Genomic DNA, 13,675 nt, shown 5'->3' on the forward strand with positions numbered 1-13,675 from the left:
AACTTTTCAAAATGTTTGATGTTACCAATACTGGTATGTGAATGTTTAAGGGTTTGATAACTGCTGGTGGATACAATATCTCAATCCAAGGAGATGTTCAAAACATGTATATGACACCCGATTTTATAGTTCTCTTTGTTTACAATACAAAAGAAACAATTCTGTGTAAATATGTGGAAATTAAAATGATCAGATCTTTTTTTCCCAGTCTTAAAGCTTCTCAGTGCAATAAATACTACATTAAAATTCCCTCTCTATTTTTTTCCTAAATGGGGATCAGAAATGAGAATAAGATGACAGCAGTTAAATTACCCTCATAATCTGTATGGATATACGTTAAAGAAAGTCATAGATTCCTGAATTACATTTTCTAATAGTTGAAAAAGAGACTTTTTTCATTTCTGCAACATACAGAGAAAACTGATGGGAGAGTGAGGTATCAAAACTCTCAGAAGAGTGAGACATGCTGGCTGCTTTAGTCAATGTTGTCAAAAAGGTAATTATAAAAGTAGGGATGAGAAGCTGGACAGCTGAACAGGAGGCAAGAAATACTGTTTCTCATTTTGTCAAAGCCTTTATAATGTTCTTTGGGAGCCCATACTGGGCTAGAGAGGGACTGTCTGTAATCTGTTATGCTGTGTATGTCAGTGCTGTTCAACAGAGCAGTGTGTGGAGATCTGCCTCCAGAGCTGGAAGTGTTTCTGGACCCCAAACTAGTATTTCTGCAACACCTTGTGCCATGTCAGATTTTTTTAAAGCTAATGCAGATATCTCTGGCATGCATTGCACTTATGTTTAAATGCATTTAAATATATGCAACATAATTATATATAATTTCTCCAAACAACAGGAGCTCCAAAAGCTGCTGGTTTTACATTCAAAAAGCATAAATAGATAGAGTTCTTCAAGTGTTATAAAAAAGATTCGTGAAAATGCTTTGCATCAGAAATATTCTAATTTCTGCTGAGAAATAAAAAATAATATGTAATGAATACCCTTTTGTATTTCTTTAGAATTCATTGCATATCAGAAATGTAATAAAACATTTATTTACTATTAACATATTTCAGTCAGAACTTTGCCCAAAGCCATATTGAATTACCTGAAAGCAGTATTATTTTGTGCTCTTTTTCTGTCTAAATACTAACAAATACATTATAGGCTAGCTAAATAAATAAAAAGGGATAATGTCAAACCCTTTAGGTTTGGTATGACCTTTATTTTCTATCTGGCAGGATGAAACTGATTTGCTTTTATAAAATTAACTATTGAAATATAAAAAGTTTATTTTTCATGTGTTAGGTTAGTTAAAATTAGCTAATGAAATTAACTGATAATTTTAACAGTCAGTATTGTGAAATATTTTAATTAAATTAGTAAAGGAAAAATTTGCCTGCTAACAGTGAGTCACTATCTATTATATTTACTACTGACTGAAATTCATGTAAAGACATGACCTTCATTACTCCCTTCTTGCTAGTATACATACATACTGTATTACATGTGTACCAGTTCTTCCTCAGTTTGTTTCATTTCTGCTCCTTTGTTATCCTTTTTCTATTTAAGAAGTTTTAGGAAAATACTTACTCGTAGTAACGTACCTATTGTTTCTCTTGAAAATTTTGTATATTAGCCTTTTAAATGAAACTCTCTAACTATAGTAAAAGCACTTTACATTCCATCAGTTTCCCTTTGGTTTCTCTTATGTCTTTCATTCTATTCCTCTGCCACCTCTACTTCTTCTACATGATAGCTCTAGGCCTTGCTGTCATTGCCAGCTGTCCTTGTATATCTGTATGTGTGCTTATCTGTCCATAGTTCCTCCAGCTCCTCTGTCATCTGTATACCATAAGGAGAGGGGAGGGAGACTAATTCAGGTCATCTATATTGTATAATTGCATTTCAACAATTACACTGTTGAAATAGCCTCCCTTTGCTGCAGAACAGTGGTCTGAGTTTTCGTGTCTGCAGACTAATGGGTAAGGTGATCTCTTGGGTTGGGACACATTTTGTTCTTTAGCTCAGACCGCATGTGCTTTTTACATAAGAGTGACATTGCATTAGAAAATGAATAACCACATGAGGGAGAAATGAACACCAAGCTTATCCCTTCCCAGCTGAATGTGTAAACCAGCAGGTTACAGAGATGCTTGTTTTGTTTTGTTGTTCTTCTAACTTCATACTTCTGGGGGCAGTCAGATGTATTCTTACAGAAAAGTTGATGGAGTTTAAGAAAGAACAACCACTTGAAACGGGGCAGTGCTGGGCTGGCTTCTGAAAACTGCTAGAGCCTTTTTATGAAGTGGAGGAGTCAGTACTAGTAAATGTCACAGTATGTGCTTGTCTCTTGTATTGAAGAGTTACTGAATAAACACAGAAATAGTTAAGACAGCTAATTATGGAATTGCAGATACCTTGCCTCCTGGCTTAATACCCTAAAGTCAGGTTCCTTTTTGCCTGTTGTTCTCCTGCCCTTATGCCTGACACATTCTTGGACACAACACAACGAAGAGGTAAAGGATGCTGCTATCTGGAATAAAGGCTATTCGCATTGAATAGTCTTGCTGACTACTCTTGTAGTCTTGTTGACTATGGCAACCTGTGTTAGCTGGCTCTGCTTGAGCAGCAAGGTTGGACTAAAGGATCTCCAGAGGTCACTTCTAGCTTCAACAATTCTGTGACTAAGTCATCTTCTAAGAAACTGCAAATCTACTGCTTCCTGGGGAAATGCTCTAATCAGTAGCAGTTTATGCTTAATTTTGTGACAGGTTTCAGTTTAATTCAACATAGTTCAAATACTTAGGCTTGAAGGCTTTTTTCTGGCAATTTGAGATCCTTTTCAGGACAGTTATGCAGAGAGTCATCTCTTATTTGAATTGTAAACACCTTTTAGTAGGAGATTGATGCCTAGGCAGGTTTCGTAAGTCCAGGGTGAGAAGTGCTTTCCAAAGTTGTTGTAAAAATGATTTAAGTTCAAGTTCTTTATTGCTGAAATGTTGTCTTTGTTTTTGGTTGGTGGGGGGTTTTTTGGGGGGTGGGATGGGGGGGGGGGGTGGTGGGGTGTTTTTCCCCAAGAGTTTTTTTATTTGTTTAATGTATTTAGTAGATTTCTTTTCGTTTATTTCTGTGATTTCTGGAAAACTCTCATTCTCAGTGAGTAGAACTCTCAGTGTAGACTGAACTCTCACTGTAATTCAGTGTTCCCCTAAATCTTGAAAACCTCAATGCTTTTTAGAAAAATGGAATTTAATCTGTAGCCTTGGTTGCTCTGCATCCAAGAAAGCAAAATTAGTCTGGTTAGTATAATGGCAAAAGAGTCTTCAGATTTTAGAGTTCAGTCAGGAGATGAGAGATCCGTGGGTCTGACTTCTCAATCAGTTCTAGTTTTATCCTGGAGTACAACAGTTAACAATTACATCTTGCCTGTTTTGTGAGGGGGGGTGAAAGGCACCATTAGACTTTGAATTCCAGCATAGCATAGCCTAGTATAATCAGTACCAGAAGTAGCTTTGGACATCGAATCCCAGTTTTGAAAAGTCACCCAGCTATTGCCCTGAGATAGGCCCCAAAATCTGAGCAAGAAGCAGAATTTCAAATCAGCTTTCCCTTTGGTATAACCTATTAGTTAGCTTAACCCACTACATCTCTGCATGCTGTCTGTTGTGAATAAAAATTAAGGACCGTAGATTGTTTCTTTCTTCTATACTAGTAGCACAAGCATCTCATTAATTATTATGAAATCCAAGGCAGAACTGGGTAGCTAACTTTTTAGGTGTTGCAGATCTGGGTATCACATAACAAGTTCTTTTCTGAATCCAATCCTTTTTGCTTAGATTCTTTATGCATTTGTTAGTATCATATTAAAAGTGTTGAGGTGGTTCGTAGTTCTACTAGGTATAATGCAAAATGGTCAAGAATATAAAGTCATCCTTTCTGTTTTGTTCACTTCAGATGGCAAAAATTCTGTTCACAAACTGCCAGAGCAGAGGCAGTCTGGTAGGAGAGCTCCGTGAGCAGGAAATGTAAGCTAAGAATAGCTTTCTGAGGCAGAATTACCTTCTTGTATGAAAAGGGTTGAGAGATAAACCAAATATATCAATGAGACATGTAATTACCAATCTGAGCTAGCCATGGCTTATGTGAAGAACTTCACCCAAGTGAAAGCATGACACGGTTTCTATTAGAAGACAGATTTTTAAAAATTGAGATACAATGTGTATATATAAAATACAAAATATGTATATGTCTATATAAAATGTGTAAGGTAGCATATTCGTGTACTCTAACTCCCTAGATAAAACTTTCTTATTTTTATGTTGTAAGTTGTATTCTGTGCCTGTATAACGACCTGTGTGAACATCCCTTTTGTTTTGTAGTTTGTGCCATTCCGAGATTACATTGACAGAAGTGGAAACCACGTGTTAAGCATGGCAAGACTTGCTAAAGATGTTTTAGCTGAGATCCCAGAGCAGTTTCTGTCCTACATGAGAGTCAGAGGAATAAAGCCATCACCTGCACCACCACCCTATACACCCCCGATTCATGTGTTGCAGACTCAGATATGACTGCTCCAAAGTGCTTAGCATTTATCACAAGTCAAGAGTCTCTGGATGCAGCAGTAGCTTCTGATAACTTTTTGGAGCTAGAAAAATTCTCTTCACATACCAAAATTCTCCTATGGTTGCATGAGCAACTGGAAAGCTTTTAAATGCTAGGAGCAAAATGTTGATGTTCTCTCTAAGTCTTATTTTTTTTTGACAAAAACCCCTACTTTTTTGATGTATTTATTGGAGGGGAAAGCACAAGTCAGGTTTTCAACTCAGCAGATATTGTCCTCTCTGAATACTGTGTGTATATAAATGTATAGGAATGCTATTACTCTATCAATGTTTACATGTTACTATTTTTAAATTTCAGTACTTTTATAACTATTCTTAAGAATAAAAGTTTGGAATATTGACTCACATGTCTTCTAGCTTGCAGTAGCTTGTCACAAGATAACAAGAGAAGCAATATCTCTTTGAATGTTTGTCCAGACAAATGGAAATGAAAGCTAAGAAAACAACAAATATATATGTGTTTTCCAATTTCTGAATTGCTTCAATCAGTGCTCAGTAATCCATTCATCTCACAGTTTGAGAATAAACTCCTAAAATGTGAATAACATAATTGCATATGACTTATGACTAACTCCAAACTTTGAGGGGGAGGTATGTGTATTTTTTCAGAGATTCTCCAATTTCTAAGTTTATCTAAGTTTACAGTTTTTTAAACTAGTTACTGAAACAAATTACGAGAGTTACTTGCTATAAGTAATTATAGAAAATTACCTCAAATCAGAACTATCAGAGTATTACAGTTGACTCACTGAGCTCATTAAATCTTATCATGCATTCCTTAAAGCACTGGAAATTTTGCATCAGAAAAGTCTTTTGGAGTGATTACAGCAGATGTTTTATAATGGCCCATTTTAAACTTAATTTAAAATCTTAACTTTTTTTGTCTAGATTGCCCATTCAAAGGGATGCTGGCTCTTAATATTTGGGTTTAATATTGTCATTTAATCACATTTCCATTCAGGGTGCATGAATGATAATGTTAATTAACTGGTTTAAAAATTGCACAACCATGTTGCTTTGTGCACAATTTTGTGTACGGAACTACCCAAAAATTTTATTATATGCCTGTTCATATATAATTATAAAATGGGTTTGCATGTACAGTTTTTACAAAATACACAGTTTTGTGAGTGTCAGATACATTTTATCTAGAACTAATGGCCTTAAATTTCACAAAACTCCTGAAATGATTGTGAATTGCCTTCAAATACTGTTAAAGCTGAACATTTTAATTTTTTTGTGTCACAGTTGTAACTGTCTTGTAATGTAACTGTTTTTCTTTGCATATAACCTGTTCACTACTTCTGTTTCTTACTACTGTATGTTGTAATGTACAGTATAAAACTAAGGTGCATTTTTTAAGCATGAGAAGTTTTTTGCCAGAAAGCATATCTTCGATATTAATGGCATATAACTATGTAAATGCAGAATCTTCCATTTTTAAATACATTTAACTTCCTTTAACTATCTCATGTGAGAAATTACTTTTTCCAGATAATTATTCTGTTAGTAAAAAAAAAAAAAAAAAAAAAAAAAATTTTTTTGGTAAAAATAAATTTTGTTTTATTTTTATTTCAAAACAGTTTTTACTTAAATATGGACTTTAATTTTCTCACCAAAATATGTGTTTCTTAGTGGATTGGTGTTGCATGAATGAAATTTGATACCTGGAAACTACAAATTTTGATGAAAATGCATCATAAAGAATCAGTTTAAATCTGCTGAATGGTGGTGCTGTTCTCCTTCTATCTTCTGCATTTATGTTTCGTACTTACAGCATTGGCACTTTGGAAGTAACTGAATTACTATTTCTGTTGTGTCATGTAGTTAGACAACTCTTTATGCTGACATTTGTATTGGTTCCCAGTGGCCCATGTATTTAACAGGTTTTCATTCCAAGGCCAAAACTACAAATTTCTTCTATTCAGTTTAGCGTAATTTATTAGTGCTCATTTCACCAGCACCTTTTATTAACCCAAGGATCAGTCTCAAAACTAATTTAACAACTAATTTAACAAGTGAAGGAACTTTTAAAGATAGGTATTACTTAAAATTATTTTTTCTATCCAGCCTAAGTACCAGCCTATTCTATTCTGCACTGATGTTTTTTCTTCTATTTGGTATTAGATTCTAAATCTAACATATTTAATGGAAAGAAGTAGATGTGATCAGTGGACTAAGTATTCTAGTGGGAAAAGGAGACTTTTTCCAGACTTGTCACATTCCCTATGTGTTTGACATCTTGATTCTGTAATGTGTATGAGAATCATTATGTAGACTCACATGGTAGCCGCAGTCTTAGAGATGAGAGTTAATGGTCAGAACTTGAATTTCTCCAAATATCATATGCAGCCATTTTTAGTTCTGGCTTTATTCTTAGTAATAAAGGAACACAAAACTCATATTCCTTCCCAAGAAATGCTAGCTGCTATCAAAACTTGATTATTTTCTATGACTGAGGAGTAGCAGAGAGTATTTATGTTTAAGAAAGGTAAAACATGTTGGATGACAAATGATTTGCCCTGAAAGGGAAACTTGGCCTTGAAGAAAGCTCTCTTTCTTTGGTATTCATCTTGGAACAGATGTGTTTTGTAATGCATGCAGAAAATGCTATGGCAGGGTGCAAACTGTACAAATGTTCCTACAAATGAGGAAGGACACTGTCCCATGGATGATGTAATTTGAGAGTGTCTATTTTAGGTTTGGTTCTGACTAGTGAGGAATTGTTTGCTAACCTGGAAGAACAAACTGGTTTAATCTTGGTTGCAAAATAGATTTTTGTAATTTGGGGCAAAGATGGCAACCTATACAATAGAATTTACATGGACTTCAAATCAGCTCACTTTCATACACAAAAATGTTTGTTAAGTGTGGTTCCCCCAGGGAGGTATCTCAAGGAGAGGAACAGAGTTCAGAAGAGCAGGTATTCTCTGAAAAGACACGTTTTGAAAAGCTGGAAATTCTCACCTAAGTAGGGACAGATGAAATTCACTCCAGAATATTTTATAAAACAGCTGAAACAATCAGAATGATAAATGAATATCATCTTTGAGAACTAATAAAAGGACACATAATGACAAATTAAGCCAATGCAGTGGGAAACCAGGGAGCATAGTAACAGGCTATTATGACTGTATCAGAAGTTCTTTCCACAGAAAAATCAAGAATAGAAAGGGAGAGTATGTTGCTATGGATAAATGTAAAAGATAGCACAGATATGTGTGAAAAAGGACAGAAACCCACAAAATAAGTAAGGAGTGCTAAAGCCTAGTAAAACCCATACTAGAAAGGGTAGGGGAGTCCATTATTTAAGAAAAAAATGAGCAAATAGTAAATCTAGGGAAAACTGAAATGCTTGATGTCTTTTTCCTTCAGGATCCACAGAAGAGGGATAATCATTGCATTAAATAGTCATTTAAAAAAAAAAATCTAGACCTAGGTTTACATCTAACAATAAAAATTTGTTAATAGTACACACTTCTGAAACAATTTTCTTGTAAAGCAATATAATAAGCTTCAGGATAAAAGAGAGAAATAACTACTTTAATGTGACATTTTAAAAGCGAAGCAGGAAATAACAGCCTCATTTGAAGTGTTACGAAATACTACAAAACTGGTTAGACTGTTCAGAAAAAATGCTATCAGTCTTTCATCATCAAGCTGTAAAAATATAGCAGTTGATGTTCCATAGGAACCTGTCTAGCTTTTGGTATTATTCAGTCATTTCCATTGATGATGCAATATATAAAAGATGGCTATTAAATTAGTGGATTATATCAACTGGAGGTAGTTTAATCACTCTCAAAGATGATGGAATTAAAACTTGAAATTATTTTTATGTATTAGAAAAAAAAACCTGAAAGAGGAGCAAATTCAGTCAGGGCAAATAGGTAAGAATACTTAAGTCACAAAAACCTACTACACAGTTGCATCAGTTGCTGGCTGTGCAGCAGTTCTGCAAAACAGCATCTGAGGTTATAGTGGATCATAAAATAGACACTGAGGGGAAGGTGTCTAAGTAGAAATTTTGAATATAGGCCACAAGATAATCCTTTCATTGTTCTCAAACTAATAAGGCCTCAGCTAGTGTACCAGGTCCAGTTTTGAGTCTTCAAATAACATGTGCATCAACTGGAAAAAGTCACAGAGGACTGTTAGGTCGCCAAGGACTGTTGGAACAAGTTGGGCAAATGATCAGGGAAGGTTTCCGTGGGGTTGGCCAGAGGTTGTCTCTTAACTCTTTGTGATGACCACAGTGAACTACCACAGCAAGGGTCTCCGTGTGAGATCAGGACAAACCCTACCCATGTGAATGCGTGGGGGGGAGCAGGCTGATGCCACCGTGGCAGAAATATTTTCAGGAAGGACTCACCATGTCCTTCGCTTTGTTAGGCTGTTGTTTCATACTGCTCACGCTTTTCATATGAAATGCACGCTGACCTTTCAAAATGCTTTATGGCAATAGTACGCATTTTCTTCAGCCCTCCATGATGGATTATGGCTGCTTTGCCACTGAACTGATACGGTATGATGTCAGGTTTTATTTCAAGCCAGCATTGTGTGTTTATTTTCATTGCCATTAGAGTGCGAGTGACTGTAGGTGACTGGTATTTTCAAGTTGGCCATCTAAACAAAGGGTAGAGAGTACTACGCTTCTAAGCGTGTGCCTACAGCCAAACATTTGACAATAATAAATTTCATCATTGGGATTCTTATTTGATTTTATTTTGCAAACAAAGGCGTTGAAGTGACTGAGCATTCTTACAGATATTCCGTGCTACAGAAGGTGTATGAGTGCTGTGAGATACCTGCCCCGCAAGCACGCAGCGTGGTTCCTTGTGCTGCGTGTGCCACAGGTGGTGGGACGGGACAGCCTTCCCCAGCCACGGTGGGCTGTGGCTGTGCGCTGAGCGATTCCACCACTTCTGCACTGGTCTGTTCCCCAGGGAGCAAAAATTCTGCCCAGCCTCGAGAGGAACATGATTGTCATAATAACTGGGTGGCCTGTGCATCCCCGTGCCACAGGCTGTTACGTAGTTCGGTTGCTTCAGGCTGATACGAAATCAAAGCAATTGACTGCATGTGCAAAGTGATTAGTGCTGAACGCTGTGTCTTCAACTGAGTGGGCCATCACGATGCAATCAGCAGCCAAAGGGAATTCAGGGGGAAGCAAATTGGCTGGTTTCCATGAGCACAGGAGTACTGCAGACTGGGGAACTTCTCTGTGGAGAAGGGAGTGAATAATCCCCTCACAGTATCATTAAATACTTCCCACTGGCACTGGCAGCAAGCCCCCCAAAGTACGGGAGCAAGCATGCAGCCTTAATTGATTACTTTCCGTGAGCAGGAGGGAACGGAAAATACCAATAGGTTGTCAAACCTGGAGGAACGAGGGGAGCCCAGCAGGAGTCTCTCGTGGCTGTTTCTGGCAAATATTGTTATTAATGCAATTAACAAAGGGATTAGAGGCTACATTTATAAAACCAATGAATGTACCAGCTCACCAGGGTTGCAGGCTGGGAGGCCCGATTAGAATTCAAAAATGGTTTTGATTAATTGGAGGGAGGGTCAGGAATCAATGAGATAAACTGCTGTGAAAAAAAAAGCAGAAAATCCTGCATTCAGGAGGGAAATAAATACGCACAAATGAAATAAAAATGAAAAATACCTGCATAAGCAGCAGTTCTGGACTTAATAATCTGCAGATTACAGCTGAGCACCAAAGAGAATATGAATCAAATTGTGGTACTGCCACATAAAAAGCAAAGATCACCCTGGAAGATGTTAACAGCGGTCGTGTTCTTATGGGGAGGGAAATAATCATTGCTCCAGGCTAAGCCGTGCTGAAGCCTCAGCTTGGCGCTGTGTCTGGACCATGGGACCATACTTTAAGGACGATGCAGACAATTTTGAATGAGTCCAGGAGAGAAGAAAAGCAGATGGTTTTCAACCTGTGAGGAAAAAATTAAAGCGCTTGGGTATGTTTCGTGTGCAAAAGACCAAAGGGAGCATGTTAACTGTGTCTGTGCAAAGAGGTGCTGTAATGAGCTATTCTCAAAGGTCAGCGATGACAGGTGACGTTATCATCTTGGCAGCAAGGAAGGCTTATACGGGCTGACAGACAAACCTCCCTAACTAACTGTAGGCCCCTTCTAGAGCATCTCAGGGAAATTATGCCTTCTTTGTCTTAGAAATTGTTCAGAATGGGCCAGACAGCCGCTAGGGACGGCCTAGTTGTGTGGCCTCCCTTCGAGCAGGGAAATAATGCATTAAATAGTTAAATATCCTCCTGAAGACCCGTTCGTCAGTCCTGCAAGTGTAGGTAGCCTAATTAAGATAGAAGCAAGGATAATACATTGGGAGAGGAGGACTGGAGTGGGTGGGTAGGAAGGCACCGGCAGGGCTGAGGAGGTCTCTGGTGAGATTTCGTCTGAAATAGGCGTATGCTTCCAGTCACCCATTTTCAAAGTGATGGACTCAATGGGCTGGTGAAGAGAGAGGCTCTTAGGTGATTTCTGTCAGTGGACAGGTGAGATGACCAGCCCCTGTGTGTGGCCAAAGGCTACAAGGAGGGAAATGCCTCACAGTGGTCGCGCCAGGACGGTGAACGTCAGGTGAGGAGCAAGACATAGCAAGCGAGTTGGTACAAGAGGACAGCAAGATGGAAATCCCTGTCTGCACATCTGAGGCTTCTAAGCATAACTGCGATGAGGTGTTGGAACAGCAAGAAATCTGGCTTGTTTCCAAGAGAAAATGAGTTTATGAAAGAGCCAGCGTGACGTTATTGCCTGCAATATCTGGGATTTTAATTCCCCAGTGTTCCATTTTTCTCACTGACCTGCAGCACAAGACATCTACCCTCCACCAGACTGCTTACGGAGGCTCACGGAGCATGGGCGGTGGAGAAGGACAGCAGCATGGCCAGCTCGCTGGTGTCATCAGTGCTTCCAGCTGGACAGGAAAGCATGTGTTCAAGGAGTCTCAGAAATGAGCTCGAAGCAATGGAGCCAGAAGGATCTCTGTGTCCAGTGTGGCCTACAACACGGTGCTGGGTACTCCAGGAAGCCAAGGCACTGGCATTGCAAACTGGGCACCAAAATCTCTGTGTACTTTAGCTCCTGATGTCACTGGCCCTCAATTCCCATTGATAATTAAGTACAGTCAATTCAGCAATCATGACACCTTGGCTTGATGTACTCAGCCAGCTATCATTACCTGTCATTTAATAAATGACCATCACACGTGTTACCGTGACTGATGCATAATAGCTTGGGAGCTAGAATTCACATTTTAAGCATGTGGGCTAGTAAACAAAAAAAATCAACAGAAATATGCCCTAAAATTCCTTTACAGGGAGGGACACAGAATATGCTGTAGGATCCTCGGGATTCATAGCACCAGGCTATACTGAAACACTCAGTTTCTTCAGTAACAAGAACTGGTATTTTCCTCATATCTCTAGTTCACTCACTCATAATAGAGAATTAAGTCTCTTGGTAAAAGAATTGAAGAAGCATTTAAGGGATGTTGGAATAGAACTATAATTGGATTAACATTATCAGATGCCCTTAAATCTGTGCTTTGCATGTTCATCATGTAAAAATTCAGAGATAAATGCCTCCTTGCTGTGGAGGGAATATCATTTTACAATACAAGCTGTCGGTTAATAATGCTCTCCCCCACTGACCTTCTGTTGAGCTAATGGTTTGCTCCTCCAGTTGGAGTTGTAGACACTCTTATGTTACAACTATGACAAGTATTTGATAAAAGAAACCCCACTGTTTTTAAACCTGAGTCATCCTCATTTTCTCGTATCTGGACCTCCTCCAAACTTGTCACCTTTCTCTAACTCAGACCTATACAAATCTTCTCTGTAAATGCCACTTTGGTACCGCTTCAGAAAGTTTAGAATAAAACTACTTTTTAGCATTTCACTCTGTGATTCAATCAGTAGAACTCACACTATGGAGAAATCACATCCGCTAATGAAATCAGCTATTTACCCCTCGCTAAATTCCCTCCAGCATAAGAAGAGGTGTTACAGCAGATAAAGCCTTAAAAAAAAGCCCCAAACCCACAAGTCAATTGCAGACATGCTGCAATTGCTTCTGAAGTAGCTTTTCTCATCTTGCTAAGCCTCTTGGAGGAATACAAATGGGAAGAAGGTGATGCCATTGCGAGTGTGGAAAACCATTGAATCGCAGCATTTCATTACTTGAGATGCTGTCAGCTGCACTGCAACGTTTCCCACTGCCCTGGAAGAATTAGCAAGAAAAGAAATACATGTTTTAGTACACACCCACAGTACTAGCAAGGGTTTTTTTCTGGTGCTGTTAGGTATTTCACAGTACAGAGAGATTTTAAATGCTCATTCATGCATGTGCTGTGCCATTATCAATAGATCTGTCTATTACCTTTCATCGCAAAGAAGCACCAGACTTCCCCAAACTCTTTTTAACAATGGCAAAAACAGCTGAAACATTGCTTTATTTAAAACCTGTTAGACTGAAATATGAAAAAGAGGATATTTAAAGTATTGCTTTACTTTGTGGGCAGGTGCTCCCTTCCTCTCCCTCCCTTTCCTACTCTTCCATCCCCAAGCCCGTTCCTCAGAGGCAAGCTCCTTCCCCTCAGCTCTGGGTGGGCAGTTAGCTTCATCCCACGCCAGGCAGGGGGACCCACGCAGACACCCCCGCACACCAGCTGTCTGGGACTGATAGAAGGAAACCACATGAAATGAGTGTTGAGCTCCTGGTGCCGCAGAAGTGCTGCACGGGACCAAGGGCAGGGGGCAGGAGCCCCTCTCCAGCACTTGCCCGGCGGCTCCCCGCAGTGACGGCAGTGTTTGCAGAGCCAGACACGGTCCAGGCAGGGAGAGTCAACGAGGTGCTAAATTAGCTCAGACACCCAGCTAGCGCAACGCTGTGTCAGGCAGAGCCGCCAAGTCGCGTCCCAGAAGCTGGGTGGCAATTTAAGAACGCGTGTCCTGGGCATCCCGCGCCGGCGGGGCTCTGCGGCCGGGGCCCTGGGTAGCGCACGCACCCCTCGCTCTGCTT

The 13,675-nt window shown here is 39.1% G+C and overlaps 1 protein-coding gene across 2 annotated transcripts in view; it reads left to right on the plus strand.

Annotated features, from left to right (window-relative positions):
* Positions 1-6,345, plus strand: part of CPNE8 (copine 8) — a 109,278-nt gene extending 102,933 nt beyond the window's left edge. For both annotated transcript variants that reach the window (XM_030015655.1, XM_030015657.1), the window contains one exon: positions 4,377-6,345. In XM_030015655.1, the coding sequence (XP_029871515.1) occupies positions 4,377-4,565 (189 nt within the window). In that variant the 3' untranslated portion in view covers positions 4,566-6,345. The remainder of the gene's footprint in view (positions 1-4,376) is intronic.
* Positions 6,346-13,675: the final 7,330 nt, after the last annotated feature.

Source organism: Aquila chrysaetos, chromosome 5 (genome assembly GCF_900496995.4).
Source record: "Aquila chrysaetos chrysaetos chromosome 5, bAquChr1.4, whole genome shotgun sequence".
Taxonomy (NCBI): Eukaryota; Metazoa; Chordata; class Aves; order Accipitriformes; family Accipitridae; genus Aquila; species Aquila chrysaetos.